The sequence below is a fragment of the Ostrea edulis genome, chromosome 6 (genome assembly GCF_947568905.1).
Source record: "Ostrea edulis chromosome 6, xbOstEdul1.1, whole genome shotgun sequence".
Classification (NCBI taxonomy): domain Eukaryota; kingdom Metazoa; phylum Mollusca; class Bivalvia; order Ostreida; family Ostreidae; genus Ostrea; species Ostrea edulis.
The window spans coordinates 66972184-66991822 of NC_079169.1; the positions used below are offsets into that span (position 1 = coordinate 66972184).

Sequence of the window (19639 nt, forward strand, 5' to 3'; positions counted from 1 at the left end):
TAATATGTTGTTTCATAACATTAAAGATGTCATGCATTTCACAAGCTGAAGGATGATAGCATTCATATTACTTTGTTTATCTGGGATCTGAAGTTCTAAATTTTCAAGATAAGTTTTTTATTTGGTCACAGATGCTTATTTTTCTATAAAATTGATTTACGTTTTCCAGAATTAAGATGAGGGTGAAGACAAATGAGGCAATGTTTGACATGAAGGATGTTGATGCAGAGACAGAGAATACAGAAACAAAAGTGAACAATGTCAGTATTAAGGTACAGAGACAATATGTATGTAGTATGATTTTACTTGACAGAAGATTTATAATTGTTTTATGAATAGGCACTTAAGTGACCTACATATGTATTGCAATCTGTTTTAGCTCACCTGAGACAAAGGCTCAAGTGAGCTTTTCTGATTGAAATTTGTCAGTTTTCTGTCATTTTTAGCATCATAAACTCGTCACAAAGTATTCTTAACATGACACAAATGAAATTATTGAAGCTGTCAGTTTTAAGTTTACGTGAGACTTTAATGAATGTTTGAAGGTATGTTTGGACACAAGTATAGTGGGAAATATTTTGGGAATTTTTTGAGGTTAAGTTTTTTAGATGGCAATGCTATACTAGTAGTTCTGCATCTAGCACAAAGGTTTCTTAACGATAAAGCTGTTTATCATATTGATCATGGTTACTGGTAAAAATGTTTGAATTATCCATTCATAATGTTTTAGTCCATTAATTTTGTAATTGAGTGAAAATAATTTGGCACAAAAGTTGTGTATGACCAGACTGTGTTATGACCTTGAACTATGGTCATTTGGCCAAGGTAATTGAGAAAAAGCTTAGGTAAATTTGTCTGGGCCATACTTTTGTTATAAAGGAAAACCATTAGGATGAATGAACAGTACTTTAGATTATGATTAAATTATCACATCAAGCCAGAATTTGAAAGGTGCAATCTTTGTACCATCAACGCTATTGATTTGAATGTGCTATTCAAGTGACTGTTATATGCCTCTTGTTTTCATATGAATTCCCTAGATATTATTAAAAGATTAAGAAATGAAATTCATGATATCAGTGATAAAACATGAGGAATCCTTTGTCATTCTTTCAAGGACACTGACAAAGATGTGAATAAAACAAATGGAGATGAATCTCAACCAACACCAGTGGTCCCAACAGAAAGCCCAGAAATTCCAGGTAAATCAGTTTATCAATCGAGAGGCAAGAAAAATAGGGTTATAAGGAATTAACATACCGTAAAGTATCATGTATTGTGTGCAGTTTTTTTTCAGAAATTCTTACCCAGAAAGTGGGGAGTGCGCACAATCCATGTGACTAAAAATATCATCCTTTTTTTACAGATCTTTAAGTTCATGTCACCAGTGACGATTTTCGCCATCATAACTCTTATTATACTTGTTCTATGCAAAATACTGCCTGGTTTTAATCGCATTATTTGTGTGCTAATGCATGTATAGCGATTACAAGCACCTAAACTAAACATTTACGTAATAAATTATTTTGAAAACAAGTGTTTAAAAACAAACTTCATATTTTCTTCGCTGGCCGCCATATCTGATAAACTTATGGTCAGCCCGACTAAACTTAGTAGACTAGTACCTATATGACAGTACGGCAGTGAATGGCCAGTAAGTAGCCCAGAAAAGAAATAAATTCATTTTTAGCCGAGTTGCAACAAAGTTGAACTCAGCTATTGGTTTGGTGATGCGGGCAGGCGGGCGTCAACAATTGGTTTCCGGATGATAACTCAAAAATTTTACAATCTAATCAAATGAAACTTTGATATATTGTTGGGTACCAGGTAAGAAAGAACCCTATTAATTTTGGAGAAAAATGGTCAAAGGTCAAGGTCACAGTGACCGAAAATAGAATGAAAATTTCAGAAAATTTGGTTTCCGGATGATAACTCAGAAAGTTTAAATCCGAATCAAATGATACTTAAAGATATTGTTATGTACCAGGTAAGGAAGACCCCTATTGATTATGGAGAAAATAGGTCAAAGGTCAAGGTCACAGTGACTGAAAATAGAATGAAAATTCCAAAAAAAAATTGGTTTCAGGAGGATAACTCGAATTTTTTTTAATTTGAATCAACTGAAGCTTGGATATATTGTTGGATACCAGCAAAGCAAGGCCCCTATTGATTTTGGAGAAGTCAAAGGTCAAGGTCACAGTGACCGAAAATAGATTGAAAACTTAAGACAAATATGGTTTCTGGACAGTAACTCAAAAAGTTTAAACTGAATCAAATGAAACTTGGTTATATTGTTGGATAGCAGGTTAGGAAGACCCCCTATTGATTTTAGAGAAAAAAGGTCAAGGTCACTGTCCTGAAAAAAGATTGAAAATTTTAGAAATATCTGGATCTGCATGATAACTCTAAAAGTTTAAATCCGAATATTCACAATTATAAATATGCCACATCATTCCTGACTTTACGATGTATCCCTTGCAACTCGGCTCATGTACCCCTGGGTGCATATATTGATTTTTTCATTTATTCTTCATAATTTGTTGTTTATTTAAAATATATTCCTGTTGAAACTGTAGTGGATTAATTTATGAAGAAAGGCAACTTAGAAAAATCGGTAGGTACAGTGTATATGCGAACATTCAGAGAAAATAAATAAAATCAGAAATATCTGCCTGGTCTTCTGTTAAGTATTCTGAATCGCTGACTTGTTAGTTGTTCTCTATCTGTATCTGTATGGGTACGTCGAAGCTACCAATCCTGGCTTTTCTACTACGGTGAAAAAGCTAGTGTCGGTCTTATTGACACAGGCTGTCGAGGGCGGTCTTGAATGCCTCGACAATTTTAGCGCAAACTATAAGATCTTCAAGCTGGTTCCATTTGATTATGGTGTCCACAAAGAATGAAGATTTGTATTGTTTTGTGTTGGCTGTAGTTGTTTCTAAGCAATTAATATCGGATGGCCCTTATTTGTCTTTGAAATAAAATACTTGTATGTACAATTTAATTACATGTCGTTGGTTTGTACCTCGCTATTTTTTAACAATTTACCCAGCGTGTTTTGTATCTGGCCTGGTAGTGGACGATTAACGGGAAATTAGGAGACCCTACGCTTGGATATTTAAGATCAAAGCCCAAGCAATAATTATGATATGGGAATTTACTGAATCTGTTTAGTAGTGGTGTTCAAATCATCGATTATAGGCCCTCATCGAAAATCAGTCGATTGTTGGCAAATTCTAAGTGCTCGATTATGAATTTAATTCCAATTAATAAACTTTTAGATTTTGTTTTCTCAACAACTGTAGTTTTTGAAGAATATTCCTGCTGTGACCTGTCTATTTACCTAAAACTTTTGTTTATCGTAATGGCAGCACACATGACAGCGAAAGTATCCATACCCGGGTAATAAAGCATGTTCGCATGGTTGGATAGACATACTTTGATTTAGACATATTTATATAAACGAAGGATCATCCATCAAAGCGAATCTTGATACGACCAAAGTACGTAGATAAAACCGCTTTCAAAGGCCACTGTTATTCTGCACGTGCGTATCGTGTTTTCAGTTGGTGACAATAAATCTGATTTGTTTTTGTTATTTTCAATACAGTATTCTTCTTTCCTTATTTTTCTTTGCTGAATTTTAATTATGCTGGATTACCGTAAGTTAATGATATGTAATTTTGATATAAAGGGTTATAACTGAAGCCAATAATATCCGTTTTTGGCGCGTAAACCCTTCTAAAAATCGTATTGACTTTTATAGATGTATAATTAAAGGATATTAAGATAGTAAAAGAATAACAAATACACACAGAAAATATTGATATACACTCTCTCAGCAATAGAAACAGCAAATATAAACGTAGAAAATATTTATTTACACTTTTTTAGTAGTGAAATGACTATAATATAGAATTTCTAGATGTTCGATTTTAACCGAAAATTAGTTATTTTCAGTAAGCCAATCATCGATTAAAAAATTCTCACCGATTATTATCACTACTGGTTTAGATATTTTAATCAAGAGTTTTATGGGCATGTAGCTCAGCATTTGCATAAATATAAAACACTGGGTTAATGCAGTTATTAACGTCCACCATCATAAAAATAAAATAAATCTACAGATTGTTATCGGTAGTTACGGACACGAAGAATGGTTGAATACATACTTTTGAATTAAAACAAATTATCTTAAAAGATTATCATTAAATGAATAATTATGAAATAAGCACACACACACACACACATATATATAGTCGTTATATATTATCTACTATCGATTTGAAACACCTTTTATTTAGAAGATATCGATAATTACAGACACAGATATCACTCAAGTACGGATTGTTGGTTTTTTTAAATAAAGAACATTAGGCTCAATATTTGCATAATTATAAATCACTGGCTATTACTGTAATTTGTAATGTCCACCATCATAAAATAAAATAAATTTACTGATTGTTATCGGTAGTTACGGACACGAATAATGCTTGAATACAAATTTTTTAATTCATCCTGCAGAATTTGACTTTAATTTTAGAAATTTGCACACTCATTCTGTCATTTTTTTTAATGCGTACAAAACATAGGACTAAGGTTTTTTCAGACATTTTTTTTTTTCAAAGTGGGGGGTGCACATTATACACAAGTGCGCACAATACACGATACTTTACAGTAACCTAAATACAGGTGACTCCAGGTAACTCGAAGTTCAAAGGACCTTGATAAAACTTTGAGTGATCAAGAGATAAAAAATTGAGTGAAATCCAGAAAATAAAGTTCCATCCATTATAATTCAGATTATATATTAACGGGAGTGCATATTTACAACATCCTAGCATTGTTTTGACACATTGACAAACGGGTCTGTGATTTCACTCCAAGTGATCAAGAACTTCCAGAGATCGAAGTTCAAGCCATGAGTCGCCTGTAGAAAGCTCTTGAAAATGAAAAATGCAATTCTATGTACCTGATATCCCTTAATTTCTGGTTCATCAGAGCTGAACTGATCAAATTTGTTCCTGATCTGTCTTTTGTTGTTGTGAAATTTTCATATTTTTTACTTCTTTTCTAGAACCACTAGATCATTTTCAACCATACTTAATATAATTGATGCAGAGCATCCTTGTTCAATTGCCCCTTTTCAATGAGAGGGATGTTTAGATAAAGATTTTCAAGAATTGTTGAATCGTTGTGTATACTTACTTCTTTTCAGGAATCTCAAATCTACATTTGGTCAAATTAACACTGAACATGGCAGAGATTTTGTGTGAACTTCATAGAAGTCAACAACTTATCTTTGATGCAATTGGTTTTCGTCTGTCGTCCGTTGTGTGTCGTGCGTTAACAATTGAACATTTTAAACTTCTTCTTAATAACTACCAGTCCGATTCTTTTCAAATTTGGTATGAAACATATTTGGAACAAGGGGAACATAAATTGTAAATTTCAGGATTCCTGCACCCCTGGGGACTTAGGAGTCTTTGGGCCTCTTGTTCTTCATTTCCTAGCAATTTACAGATAGATTTAAATTTATCAATCATTGTATGACTGTCTTTTGATGGGCCATATTATATCATGGCTTACCTATCTGTTAACTTTTTCATGTCAGGGTCATTTCTTTCACACTATGAGGCTTAGGACTTACACAAACATGGTCAACTGATGCATTTTAGGGGTGGATGGGGAAGGTGTATCATGAACCAAAATTAATTCACTGGCCTTCTTCAGGGATTTTTTGGCTATACATTCACAAATTGTGCCCATATCACATTTTTCACACTATGAGGCCTAGGCCTAGGGCCTTGGTGTGTGTGTAGGGGGGGGGGGGGGGGGGCTGTCATGAACCAAAAATGGGTCACAGTGACAGGCCATCTGGAATTTTATGGTTATGCCTCCTCGAATCATTGCCGGATCATATCTTTCACACTTTGAAGCATAGGGCCATCAAATCTGGATAGCTGATGCAGATTTGGAAGGGGGGGGGGGGGGGGGGGGGTGTTCATGACTCAAATATAGGTCATTGTGGCCTCCTGGAAATGTATGGTTGTACATAAGCTAATTCATCTGCCAAAAAATGTGATCATTTTGAACTCACCAAAATTGTCTGATATATACAGTACATTTTTGTGTAGGTTCTGATGGGAAAGCTGTAGAAATTCTTGGATCTCAGTTGAGTCATATGACAGAAACTCAGGAGGAGGAATTTGGAGTCAGATGTCCATGTGGTTGTAATGAGGTTAGGTAGAGTGTTACTGTGTAATTTACATTTTAATACCAGAATTGCAAAAAAAAAAAAAAAAAAAATACAATGTATAAAAAAATTCTTGGTAATTATTCAGAACCCAGTTACACAAATATTAGTAATTTTAACTGTTGACAGTTAGCTTGCCATTAACTCTTTCATTATATAGCATTAACTTGATGCTAACTGTTAGTTAAAGTTCAACTGGGTCCAGGGGTTTTAACATGTAAATAATGGATTCTCTTTGCTGTAGGATGATGGCCTGATGGTAATGTGTGCTATTTGCAAATACTGGCAACATGGATTGTGTTTCTGCATAAAGGATGAGCAGGAGGCCCCAGAGCACCATGTGTGTGATGTGTGTGCTGATGTTAGTAGTACTATTAATAAATATCGTTCAAATTCACAGTATCTGGACAGTGGTATATAGTGATAGATTAATTAATCTGTTACGATATTGAAAAATTAGTAGTTGAACGACTGATTTTGGTGATCAATTACAATTTTTCATGAATCATTTAGAATATACATGTATATAAAACTTAAAAATTGTTTTATTAGGCCATTAAAGGGACTGATTCACGATTTTCCTCAAAATCTTCTTTTTCACTTTTAATGATCAAAATCTACTGTCTAATGTGTTTAAAAGATTTCACATAAAAATTAAGGTTATACATTATCACAGAAGCTCATTTTAGAGAGTTTAATATTTGTTTTGTAAACAAAGATTGCAGTATGTTATTGTTTACGAAATTTTTAAAATAAATGGATATCGATCTAAATTTATTATATCTTTCACATTTCAAGCATTTTGGGGGTAAAATGTGTTATCTAAAAGTAAAAATTTGTGACTATGCAAAATTAAGATGCTTTATATAACAAATTTAATATTTCACGTCTTTCTTTGTATACAGAAAAAGACTTGAGTCTTTGTTTACATAACACAGATGTAAGGCTAAAATATTGCTTTTATTCTTGCATTCAGAAGGTAAAAATTTTGGCTCTCAACATTAAATGAGTTATATTTTCAATGTTTTACATCAAAAATGAAAAATATTTTTATCAAAAATCGTGAACCAGTCCCTTTAACAGAGTCATTGAAAGTCAGAAAATATGCAAGATTTATTTTGATCACAAGGAGTATATCTTTCTGCTTATTTTTAAATTCTGTGTTCTATTCAGTAATATAAAAAAGATGGCAGGAACTGATTTATAGTGTTTACTTCTGAATACTGATATTTGAGGAGATATTGGATTGTTCATCTCTTAGTTAATAATAATAATGATAATGCTTTATTTGATATACAATTATCAAATTGAATAATAATAAGTATTTATCTTAAATTGAGTGAATGTCTAGGTAAAATTTCTAGATGAAGAGTTGATTTTATAAAACTGCAAAAATGTATCTATAGGTTAAATTCTTCATCTGTTGGTATACGTAGACAGTTCATATACTTTAGTACACACCATATTTGCAAGTCTCATGTACTTGTTTCCCCGAATGCTGCATCTACATATCACTAAGTTTGTAGTTAATGTTGTTCTTTTTCTGACGCTTCTTTCTTTATAAACTGTCTCTGGGCCCAAAATTGGAATAAATGTGTTTTTGAATGATACTTAAAAAATTAATGTCCCAAAATTTTGTTCAGATCTATAATTATTTAAATAGTTTAGGAGGTATACAAACCTATATTTGCAATAGTTTGATTAACTATAGGTAAAGATGAAGCAGTTGATCTTTCAAAATAAGTCTTGATAAAAAAATTAGACAAGTGGAAGATCACGAAGATGTTTTAATGTAATATATTTGAATATCATCCATTGAATATAATCCTTTATTTACACAGACCGATGATCCTATAAAGCAGCCAACAGATTTGTATCTTTACAAATTGAGTCCAATTGCAATTCAGGTAATTATCCATGCCCATAAGTTAATTCTTATGTAATGAATATATATCAGATGGCACTTTCAGAGAATTTATGAAAAGTTTGTTTTTAGACAACATGTCTTTGGAGGAGAGCATTGATGGCAGCCACTGAATCAAGTAGAGTTGTTGCACCAAGTCTTGCAAAGAGGCTAGGAGTAGAAGTGAATATTGCACATGGACTCATTGACAGAATGGAAAAAGAAGGTTTTGTTAAAAACTCGGGGAAAGGCAGAAGGTGGGAACTTAGGTCCTTCATTATAAAAAATTTTGTTTGATGTACTCTGACCTACATTTTTCAAGGTAGATTGGTAGGTTGTTTTTTTTTTTTTTATGATGTGACACATTGATTCAAGTTGTGAAAATCAAATTTACAAATTTTATGATGTTTTCATTAAACACATAACAACTAGATTTGTCCCGGATGAAGACCTCTGCAGTTGTTTTAAAAAAAAAAATTTCCCTATTTTTTATCACCACTGTAACGATAGAATCTTTGATAATAATATCCTATTTAAAAAATCCAGAAATGTTCGTTTGTAGTTTGAATTCTCTACATCTATAATCGTAATCACTTGACATTTAATTTATTGTGATCCATTGATATTCGGTTGAAATTCATGATGACAGCAATTACTGTTAGATAATTTTTGATATTGCACAATAATATTGTATTTTATATTTTTAATGCTGATTTTGCCACATTATTTGATTTGTTGTGACGATTGTGTTTCGTTTGTGTGTCTCTGTTTAAGGTAATCGCCCATACCTTATTTTGATATTGAAAACCCTACAAATTTCTATCAAAAGTTGCAAGTATTTTTGTCAAGGATGTATATTGACCAAATCCACGGGGTAAAAGATATGCCTAAGCGGCCTTTCCAAGGGTACAGCTGCTTCTAAAAATAGAATACATCACGTTAAAACATGCTGTGTTAATATACATAGGTTTTTAGGCATTGACTTTATATAAACAATGGAAATTTAAAAACCCCCAGAAAAACTTCAAAGTACTGATGGGTAGGTTTAAGTACATTAAACAAATCATTTTTTATTTTAGCCTATGTTGGAAAAGATTAGTAAAATATGTTATGTACTAAACTTTTATACAGTGTATGTACATGTTTATTTTGTGATTTTAGGCTTGGAAAAGTTGTAGATAAGGAGAAAATTTTGAGTGAAGGTGTGGAAAAGTTCTTCATTAACAAGAAAGTCATTGCCGCTGAAGGAATCGAGGTGAGGAATCTGTTATAGATACACTGTAGAGTAGTGAAAAACTTTTTATCATTTGGAGTTCTGTAATTATTAGCTCAGGTAATTTTTTCTGAATAAAGTTTGTCTGTCATCTGTAAACTTTTCACATTTTCAACTATCTTTTAAGAACTTATAAAGCAGTTTTAATCATAATCACCAAAAGGCATCCTAATAGGGAAAAGGGACCACAATAGTGGTTCAAGTTTGATATAAAAATAGTAATTAAAATCAGGGGTTAAAAACTCGTAAAGTTTGTTGCTTGGGACTTAAAAATTTTGAATTCAGAAGTGCTGAATTGTCAAAGAAAAAACCTATTGGTTTTACCTATTTTTGAAACCAAACTCATCATTGAACCAAATTTCCAGATAATAGGAAAATGAAATTTTCAGCAAATTTGTTTCTAAGACTGAGTTTTCTTCAAAGACAAAGAGTGAATTCGGACCTGCCTATCTTTGAAATTGGCATAATTCTTCCACATATTGTCACTGAATTATGATATTTTGTCATAAAAATAAATTTTATGCTTTTAAAATTTATGCCTAGCAATTGTATTATATTTAGACTTTTTTATGAACAACTTGAATTCAAGTATGACCAACTAATATGCAAATCAGAAGACCAATAGTAACAAAGATGTTGTCTAAACGTGATGTTGAAGATGAAGGAGGTCAGAACAGTAACGTTTGTAGTTCTTCAAAGAAAAACGTGTTACTTACAATGCATAGAAATTAGCTGAATACCACATGCATCACATGGAATTGTTTTATATGCTTTATAATCCGCAAAGCAGATTATAAGAATTAAGCAAATACTGCACCAAGTTAGAATATATCGTATAACATGGGTCAATATTAGCTTCATTCCTTACAATTTAATGCAAAAAGACAAAACGACACTGTACAAGTCTTAGTTTATAGAAATGTAAACAAACACCGATAAAAAGAAATTACTTGCAGGGCTCAAGGATTCGCTTAGCAACATAATGACGAAGTGTGAACTGTGAAGGAAGCTATCTTGGTTATTCACATAACTGGAGCAAGTACAGTAAAATATCTGTATCTCGAATATGGTTTATCTCAAATACCCCGCTTGAGTCGAAGTCGACCGCCGGTCCCGGCCGTTTTCCCTATATAAATGATTACAAAAACTTTTGATATTTCGAACACGGTAATCTCGAATACTCCGCTTATGTCGAAGTATTTTCAAGGTCCCATGCCCTAAATTCACCTGTTTTATCTCGAAGTGCAGTCAATTGTCCGCTCTGCTTACCATACCTGGCATCGCTAAGTCCCACATTCCCACCCGCGGCTACATCAATTATAATTAATGACAGCTAATCCACGCTCACCTTTTCTGAGTAGACCCAGGTCGCAATAAATGGTTCAACAGCTTGGGTGATTAGTGAAGCCTTCCAACATTACGGCTAGAGTTCACTGCCAATTATGAACTAACACGCCCGATTCCAGGGGTGGTGTTTTGAATGATACACGCTATATCATTAACATGTGGGTTAGATAAACGCACAAAATTGTCGAAGTGCGCTTGAAGGTAATGCTCATAATAACGATAATGCGTTTGATAATACAGGCTTCATCATTAAAACTAGAACAGAGAAAACACGAAAATTTATTTAATTAACATTTAAAAGTTGTATTTTTAAAGTATCCATCTTTTTTTCTTACGTAATAGGTTCTTTCACTACAATGCAATAGCTACATCCCAGTCGAGCCTGGGCATCAGTAAATTTAAAGTAAGCATACAGGCACGATCATCTTAATTATGAAACACATTGTGAATTCAATTGGATGTTTATATATATTTATAAAAAAATCGAAATGTTTGTCTTTGAAATTCCACAATATTAATTTATCAACTTGTATTAAACTATAAGAAACGGCAATGAGGTTGTTGTTGATAATGCAAATCCCATAATATGCATCAAATATCCTCCTTCGAAAATAAAAAATATCCAAGATCGAATTTGGATATTTCGAACCCCTGGATATCTCTAATTTTTTTCAAGGTCCCTCAGACTTCGAGATAGAGATATTTTACTGTATTTTATTTATCAAATTTGAAAACATAAGGTAGGGTTTGCAATGAATGTTGATAACAGAAGATATGTGGCTACATACATGTATGTAGGCCTAATGTTTACTTTGCAGCACAAAATCGATGTTGAAGTTGCTCTGACAGAAATTACCAGAATGTTTAGATCTGACATCACACAAAATACGTCATGTACCAGAAAATGCAAGATGATTTTGTGATTTTTGATTTTATAAAAGTTTACAACTGCATTATAACTTAGGGCTGTTCCAGTAATGATCAAGTGGGTGGGTCGGGCGGCAAACGATATTTTTTTGTGTGGGTGGTCGTATTTTTTCATATTTTATTTGGTCCGTGGTTGGACTGTTAATAAAATATTTATTATGGGTAGTGGGTAGTTTCTATTGTTTTTTAATTTTGTGCCACGTGGATGTTGAGTTTTCAGAATATTTTTATTGTCGCTCTTGTCGTGTTGGTTACAAAACGTTGGAGGGAAAATTGAAAACGTGCTTTCGAAATGCTGCTTTCGAAATCGGAAATTGGAAGTAACATAGAACTATTCGAGTTGTCGCTCTTTGCAGCGCATAACTTTCCATTACGGCACTCTTCAAATTAGAGGCGCGTTTAGTAGGGTCCGTTGGGACGTGATGGCGGCGAACTCTGTTCTGTAGATTATTACAGTTTACAGTGCATCGATTTTGGGAATATTTTGAAACCAATAGGTATTCCGTTTTCTAATAAAAATAGGCAAACCTTGGTTGATTTATGCGAGGGTACCGATGCGTTATATTTATCAGTCTGTGATGGTGATATAGAGGCCTCCGGGTGCGGGCTCCATTAGAAGACGAACGATTCGTGGAAAAACATATCCATACCCATTTCATGATAATAGCATCGCTTGGACTCCCAATCTTTCCAACATTCCCGTCATAGATGCCTTTGATTGTTGATGTGACATCATTTCTTCGGAACTACTGTGATACAATGTCGCACAGGCATTACCGCGTCATTGACTAATATGTTGACTGTGCTACCGTTTGAGCGAGGGCAACTTCATATATGTACATATTTTGTAATGTTCATGCTTTGATCAGGTTCAATTTAAACAATATCTATTTGCAAAATACTCTGCTGCCGTCACTGTGACTTGCTTAAACTTTGATGCACGGCCTGTTCTGAACTATGTTCTCAGCCTCTACTTCCTTTTTTCTACTCTCAATCTTTTCAAAGTTACTAATTGTATGATAAAAATGCCTAAACCTTTCAAGTTTGTAAAACTACGTTTAAACAGCACTGTCTGAACACAAAACGCATTTCAATATGTCATGAAAATATAAAAATAAATCGTTAAATTCAACTATTCCCCCCCCCCCCCCCCCCCCCCCCCCCCCCCCCCCCCCCCCCCCCCCTTGTGAACCTATTTAATTAGAAAAATGAAATTCATATGATAATCCCCTTGTAGCAATGGTATGTTCTAAAAGAGAAAATTAGAACAAGTTTTATAATATTGTACATAATCCTAGTTGTAACACAGTGAAGAAATATTTCAGCATTCACATATAATCATTGAATAAAATTGCAACATCATTGATTTCAGCCCCTCTCCTGGAATGCTGTTGTTATGAGGATACATTAATTAAGATCAATTTACAAAACTAGAATTAAGGATTTTTCAGTCGTTAATTTATTTAGCAAGTGGCATAGGGTTGGTTATCATGAGGGTGGGGGTTGTCGTCTGTGGTTTGCATTACCAGACATGTTAAAAGGAAATGGATTGAAGCACTTGTTATTTTTAGTCACAGGAAAAAACCCAAAGATTTTTAAAAAATGTTTTCAATCCAATCGATTTTTTGTAATTTTTTAAATACCACTAATTCAGTACCTGTGATCCCTCACGTATTCTAACAGTTTTTAAGAAGTTAGTCTCCCTTTTTTTTTTTTTTTTTTTGGTTAGAATAATAAATTGCTATTGAGAATTTAGTATTTTAATGTTCACGTAATAATAATGTCCCAGTAGTATGACTTTTAACAAGTACGTATTTAGATCCGCCACTGTCTGCCTTATTATGACGTACGTCAAAACGTAGACATGACGTCACACATCATCTTAGCCTGCCTTTCATAAACATTGCACTCTGTTAAACATTTTGCCTAATGGTGCACTAAATTTTGGAGCTAGGAGGCCACAAGATTAGGATGATATTCTGCTTAAGTTCACAATTATATTCCAAGGTGTGACTTGGCGAGATCTCAGCCATTTTTGACAAGGGACTTCTGGGATTGGTGTCAAAAAATTTTCCTTGTTAGAGGTTGAGATTTAGCTCGGATTATTTCCCGCGCTTTAGTCATTAGAGCTCGCAGTACGAGCCTGCGCTTGCTACTAGAATGTTTGTCCCGAAAACATCGTGAGATTTGTACTGTTTACATTTTTTGAAATATTTTTGTGGTGGGTCTGGTTAAGTTCTTTTTAATTAGTTGGGTCATTGTAAAATGAGTTATATTAATTTGATGGGTCATGGGGCAATTTCTTATTTTTTTTAATGGGTGCTTGGTATATACAAAAGGTGCCTCCCTAACCAACCCCCCCCCCACCCCCCCACCCCCCCACCCCCCATGTATTTATTTCTGGAATAGCCCTTATCATAGCATGCAGCATTATAGCCATTTAAATCCGACACAGTAAAATATGTAAATAATTCACAGAGAGGGATCCACATGTCAATCGATGTGACATGATGTCATCTGGTACATTCTGCAAGACATGACACATTTTTGTCCCCCGTCTCAATGCAGATAGGGACATTGAAATACCGGTGTCTGTACGTACGTCCCTCACACTTTGTGGATGCAACTCCTCAGAAACTGCTAAACAGATTTTGTTCAAATTTTGTAGAATTGTCAGTCACCAGTAACAAGTAAAATTGAATTATGTATATATATTAAACGAAAGAAAAAGGAAAGTCTGAGGGATAATTCGCATTTGCCTCTGAAATTCCACCAATATGAGCATTCAGATTCCACTTCTTCACTAAATAGGGTAGGAATGTCTGAATTATTTTTAGAAATGCAACAAATAAACCACATCACTATTTAGAGAACATCAGTACAATTGCTGAACCAATGAATGTTTCTAAACTTCTGTCTACTTCTGAATCATTAGCGTGCTTTACATAAGAAGCCTTAGTCTGCACAACAAACACCAATCATAGACCCGGTCGTCTCCACAACAAACACCTATCATAGACCTGTCTCCACAATAAACACCAATCATAGACCTGTCTCCACAATAAACACCAATCATAGACCTGTCTCCACAACAAACACCAATCACAGACCTGTCTCCACAACAAACACCAATCATAGGCCTGTCTCCACAATAAACACCAATCATAAACCTGTCTCCACAACAAACACCAATCATAAACCTGTCTCCACAACAAACACCTATCATAGGCCTGTCTCCACAATAAACACCAATCATAAACCTGTCACCACAATAAACACCAATCATAGACCTGTCTCCACAATAAACACCAATCATAAACCTGTCACCACAATAAACACCAATCATAGACCTGTCTCCACAATAAACACCAATCATAGGCCTGTCTCCACAACAAACACCAATCATAGACCTGTCACCACAATAAACACCAATCATAGACCTGTCTCCACAACAAACACCAATCATAGGCCTGTCTCCACAATAAACACCAATCATAGACCTGTCTCCACAATAAACACCAATCATAAACCTGTCTCCACAACAAACACCAATCATAGGCCTGTCTCCACGACAAACACGAATCATAGGCCTGTCTCCACGACAAACACGAATCATAGGCCTGTCTCCACAATAAACACCAATCATAGGCTTGTCTCCACAACAAACACCAATCGTAGGCCTGTCTCCACAACAAACACCAATCATAGACCTGTCACCACAATAAACACCAATCATAGACCTGTCACCACAATAAACACCAATCATAGACCTGTCTCCACAACAAACACCAATCATAGGCCTGTCTCCACAACAAACACCAATCATAGACCTGTCACCATAATAAACACCAATCATAGGCCTGTCTCCACAACAAACACCAATCATAAACCTGTCACCACAATAAACACCAATCATAGGCCTGTCTCCACAACAAACACCAATCATAGGCCTGTCTCCACAACAAACACCAATCATAGGCCTGTCTCCACAACAAACACGAATCATAGGCCTGTCTCCACAATAAACACCAATCATAGGCTTGTCTCCACAACAAACACCAATCATAGGCCTGTCTCCACAACAAACACCAATCATAGGCCTGTCTCCACAACAAACACCAATCATAGACCTGTCACCACAATAAACACCAATCATAGACCTGTCTCCACAACAAACACCAATCATAGGCCTGTCTCCACAATAAACACCAATCATAGACCTGTCTCCACAATAAACACCAATCATAAACCTATCTCCACAACAAACACCAATCATAGACCTGTCTCCACAACAAACACCAATCATAAACCTGTCTCCACAATAAACACCAATCATAGACCTGTCTCCACAACAAACACCAATCATAGACCTGTCTCCACAATAAACACCAATCATAAACCTGTCTCCACAACAAACACCAACCATAGACCCGTCTCCACAATAAACACCAATCATAGACCTGTCTCCACAATAAACACCAATCATAGACCTGTCTCCACAACAAACACCAATCATAGACCTGCACTGAGTGTACACTTTATTAGTTTTATATGTAGGTAGACACTGAATTAGTAACAAACAAATTTACATATAAAAGACTGTCATTTTATTTCATAAATCAACAATGTAGTTGGTCCATTTTGTCAAGATCGCCATGTCTTGACTATAGTGACTCAGGCTGTCCTTGCTAATCATGCACTGGGTGTATATTTCTATGAAACGTATAATTAGTGGCATCTGCAGTTGAAAATCAATGCTGCTGTAGTATATCATTACGGATCGCCAAGAGACGGGCTGTTGTTTGATTACATTTAAAGATTTCCGCTGTGTTTCTGAGGGATGAAAATGTTTTCTGTGGGATTTGTTAATAAGTTATTTTTGATGTAAAAGGAATTTTTGTTTCATTTGATTAACATTCAAATTCAATATCAGTAGTGCTCAGTAATCATACTAATGTTAAATAGATATTTATCGTGTATTAAAATGTTACTATAATTTTGTATTAAGAAATGAAACTTATAATTCTTTGTTTGATGCATGTATCAAACAAAACATTGGACGGAAAACTTCATCAATGCGCTATGCGCATTGATGAAAAAGTTTTCCGTCCAATGTTTCGTTGATACATGGATCAAACAAAGAATTATAAGTTTTATTTCTTATCATTTAATTATGTTTTTAAGATAGAAAAACAAATAGTTTCTCCCATCAAAAAGCTTGAATTAACGTTTTTGAAATGGCGCGCAGGAATACATATATGTAAGAATGAAAACAACAACAAAACGGCATGGCTGTGCGTTTAGGTCAGGAACCGTTACTGTGCAGATTTAAATGGATTATACGCCAAATTAAAGGTGCAATTGCTAAAAGTTGAATTAAATATAAAGGAAGATAACAAGTGGTGACTGGATTTATGCTGCATTGTGTTGGAGGAGACGTTGAACACTGGTTGTGTCGTTGGAACGGTGGAATGCAACTCGGCTCCATTTCAATATCGAGTAAAAAGTTCAACACCTCTTCATCTAAAATGCACTCATTGACTGAGCCCCATATAACACAGTTCAATTTCATTAATATTTACCAGATCAGAAGTCGCCACTTGCTCCGTCATGTTATCGATCTTGTAAAGCAGACAATTCATACCGAGAACTCGTGAAATCTGTCTACTTCTACCAGTAAGTGGTCTACGTCATCAAGTTGACTATTCTGCCACGTCATCGCCTATGTATGTTGTTTCTTTAAATTAATTTGTATTTTATTCATATCTTTAGTTGTGCTTATTTTTGATAGCAATGAAAAACAAAAATCAAACGAATGCATGTCATTATATATAATGCTTGTGTGGAAAATCCCGTTCTATAAATAGTGCTAAAATTAGAACGGGAAAGACGCATTCCAGAGAAAAGTAGTTCCGCGTGCTTAGTGTAGATGAACTCCGAACGAAATTTTGACAGAGAAATCAAACAAATTTTTCAACCAATCAGCATCGTTGTTAAGTCATCACTTTAAAAGTTATTAAATGATTACAGAATCCACAACACTGTGTCTGATCACATGGCACAACAGAATGGGAACTAGGTCAATGTAGATCCAAAGCTGTCTCTATCTTAAATTTGGAGTGCTTTATTGCGATATTAGCATTTGAATTAATTACCTAGCCAATAAAATACAATGAAAGTAAGAAGTCTATGTAATTAACAACTTTTTTTTCGAGATTTTTAGAATTTGTAAATAACTATTCGGAAGTGATCGAAGTTTTTTAAAAACTTTATAATAACAGTGTGTATCGGGATTGGACTTTTGCAACCCATTTAATGCTTGCGTCAAAGTTTTCTTGTTTCATCATACTGTTGATATACCCATAGACATGCCTAAATTCAGTTCACCGTACAACATGCTTTTTAATTTTCTATATTAGCAAGTACGAATTCTAAGATATATAAATAAAGAACAATAACTCCAATTATTACAGATGCATTGGTGACCTAGGAGTTTACTTTCAATAAATTTGAATTGCTGGTTGATTCTTTTATTTCATAGATATATGATATATTCACTTTTGTCAAAACTAATAGATCTGTTGTGAATAATCCAGACAAGTGACTGAAGTACTGCTTGTGGTAATCGGTCCATATCAAACTGAACCGTATTAACGCTTGTGTGTACACGCTGTTAAGTTCTTTACAATTTTTAGAGTAATTTTAATTATCAGAAATCTTGGTGATCATTTCACACACAATTGATTTGGCGTTTAATTAACTAGTATAAATAGTGTTCCAGGTGTATGTTTTGTCATTGCAACATTTGCAGTGTATACAATACCATAATTTTCTGAAATAAGGTCGATTAGGAGTATAAGGTTTAGGCTCATTTTTAGCCAATTTCTTAGAAAAATCTTAAGATCTTTAATTTGGCAGATAGGGTGAAGACTTCTCCAGCTATTTCTAGTGTTATTATGAGGTCAATAGGGCATGCAAGGACATTGTTGCAAAGTTGGCCATAATATCGGTATAAATCTAATATGTTCTGGAAAGGCCATTCATTATGAAGATAGGGTAAATGAAATTACCTTTTGTTCATAACATTTTGCCAATCCAACTTTAAGCACCATGCTGCCATGTTGATATTTATAAGTTACTATTTTCAGCAAGCCCTGTAAAATTAATTGAAAGAAATTATATAGTTTGCTATGTTTCATATAGTTTAGGTAATTTGTATGTTACATATTAATGATCTCATTTATTCATGTAATATATCTACAGGGGTTAAAAATTCTTCAAGCCCTAAATCCGGGACTAGCAAATTCCATATTCGGACTCTGCTATGAGAAATGCCAGAAGTCCGAGGGACTTGCCTATTATTGTGTAAATAATTAATGAATGAAAATGACTGCATTTCAGAATAAAATATCTTAACAAGTTAAAGTTCATAACTTCATATATTTTTAACTCACCTGAGCTAAAAGCTCAAGTGAGCTTTTCTGATCTGCTGTTGTCCGTCTGTCTGTAGACTTTTTTTTTTTTTTTTTTTTTTTTTTTTATACATTTTTGACTTTTTCTCCAGAACCACTGGACCAATTTTAACCAAACTTGGCACAGAGCATCCTTGGATGAAGGGCTTTCAATTTTGTTTAAATCAAGGGCCATTCCCCTTCAAAGGGGAGATAATCACAAAAATGCAAAAATAGGGTGGGGTCATTTAAAAATCTTCTCAAGAACCACTGATCCAGAAAAGCTGAAATTTACATGAAAGCTTTCTGACATAGTGCAGATTCAAGTTTGTTAAAATGATGACCCCTGGGGGTAGGATGGGGCCACAATATAGGATCAAAGTTTTACACACAAATATATAGGGAAAATCTTCTTCTCAAGAACCACTGGGCCAGAAAAGCTCAGATTTACATGAAAGCTTCCTAACATAATGCAGATTCAA

At 34.3% G+C, this 19639-nt stretch overlaps 1 protein-coding gene across 1 annotated transcript in view; it reads left to right on the forward strand.

Annotated features, from left to right (window-relative positions):
* Positions 1-19639, forward strand: part of LOC125646118 (HORMA domain-containing protein 1-like) — a 77882-nt gene that overhangs the window by 38316 nt on the left and 19927 nt on the right. The window contains exons 11-17 of the mRNA XM_048872273.2: positions 170-272; positions 1118-1202; positions 6138-6241; positions 6501-6617; positions 8098-8163; positions 8253-8416; positions 9321-9414. Coding sequence (XP_048728230.2) covers positions 170-272; positions 1118-1202; positions 6138-6241; positions 6501-6617; positions 8098-8163; positions 8253-8416; positions 9321-9414 — 733 coding nt within the window. The remainder of the gene's footprint in view (positions 1-169; positions 273-1117; positions 1203-6137; positions 6242-6500; positions 6618-8097; positions 8164-8252; positions 8417-9320; positions 9415-19639) is intronic.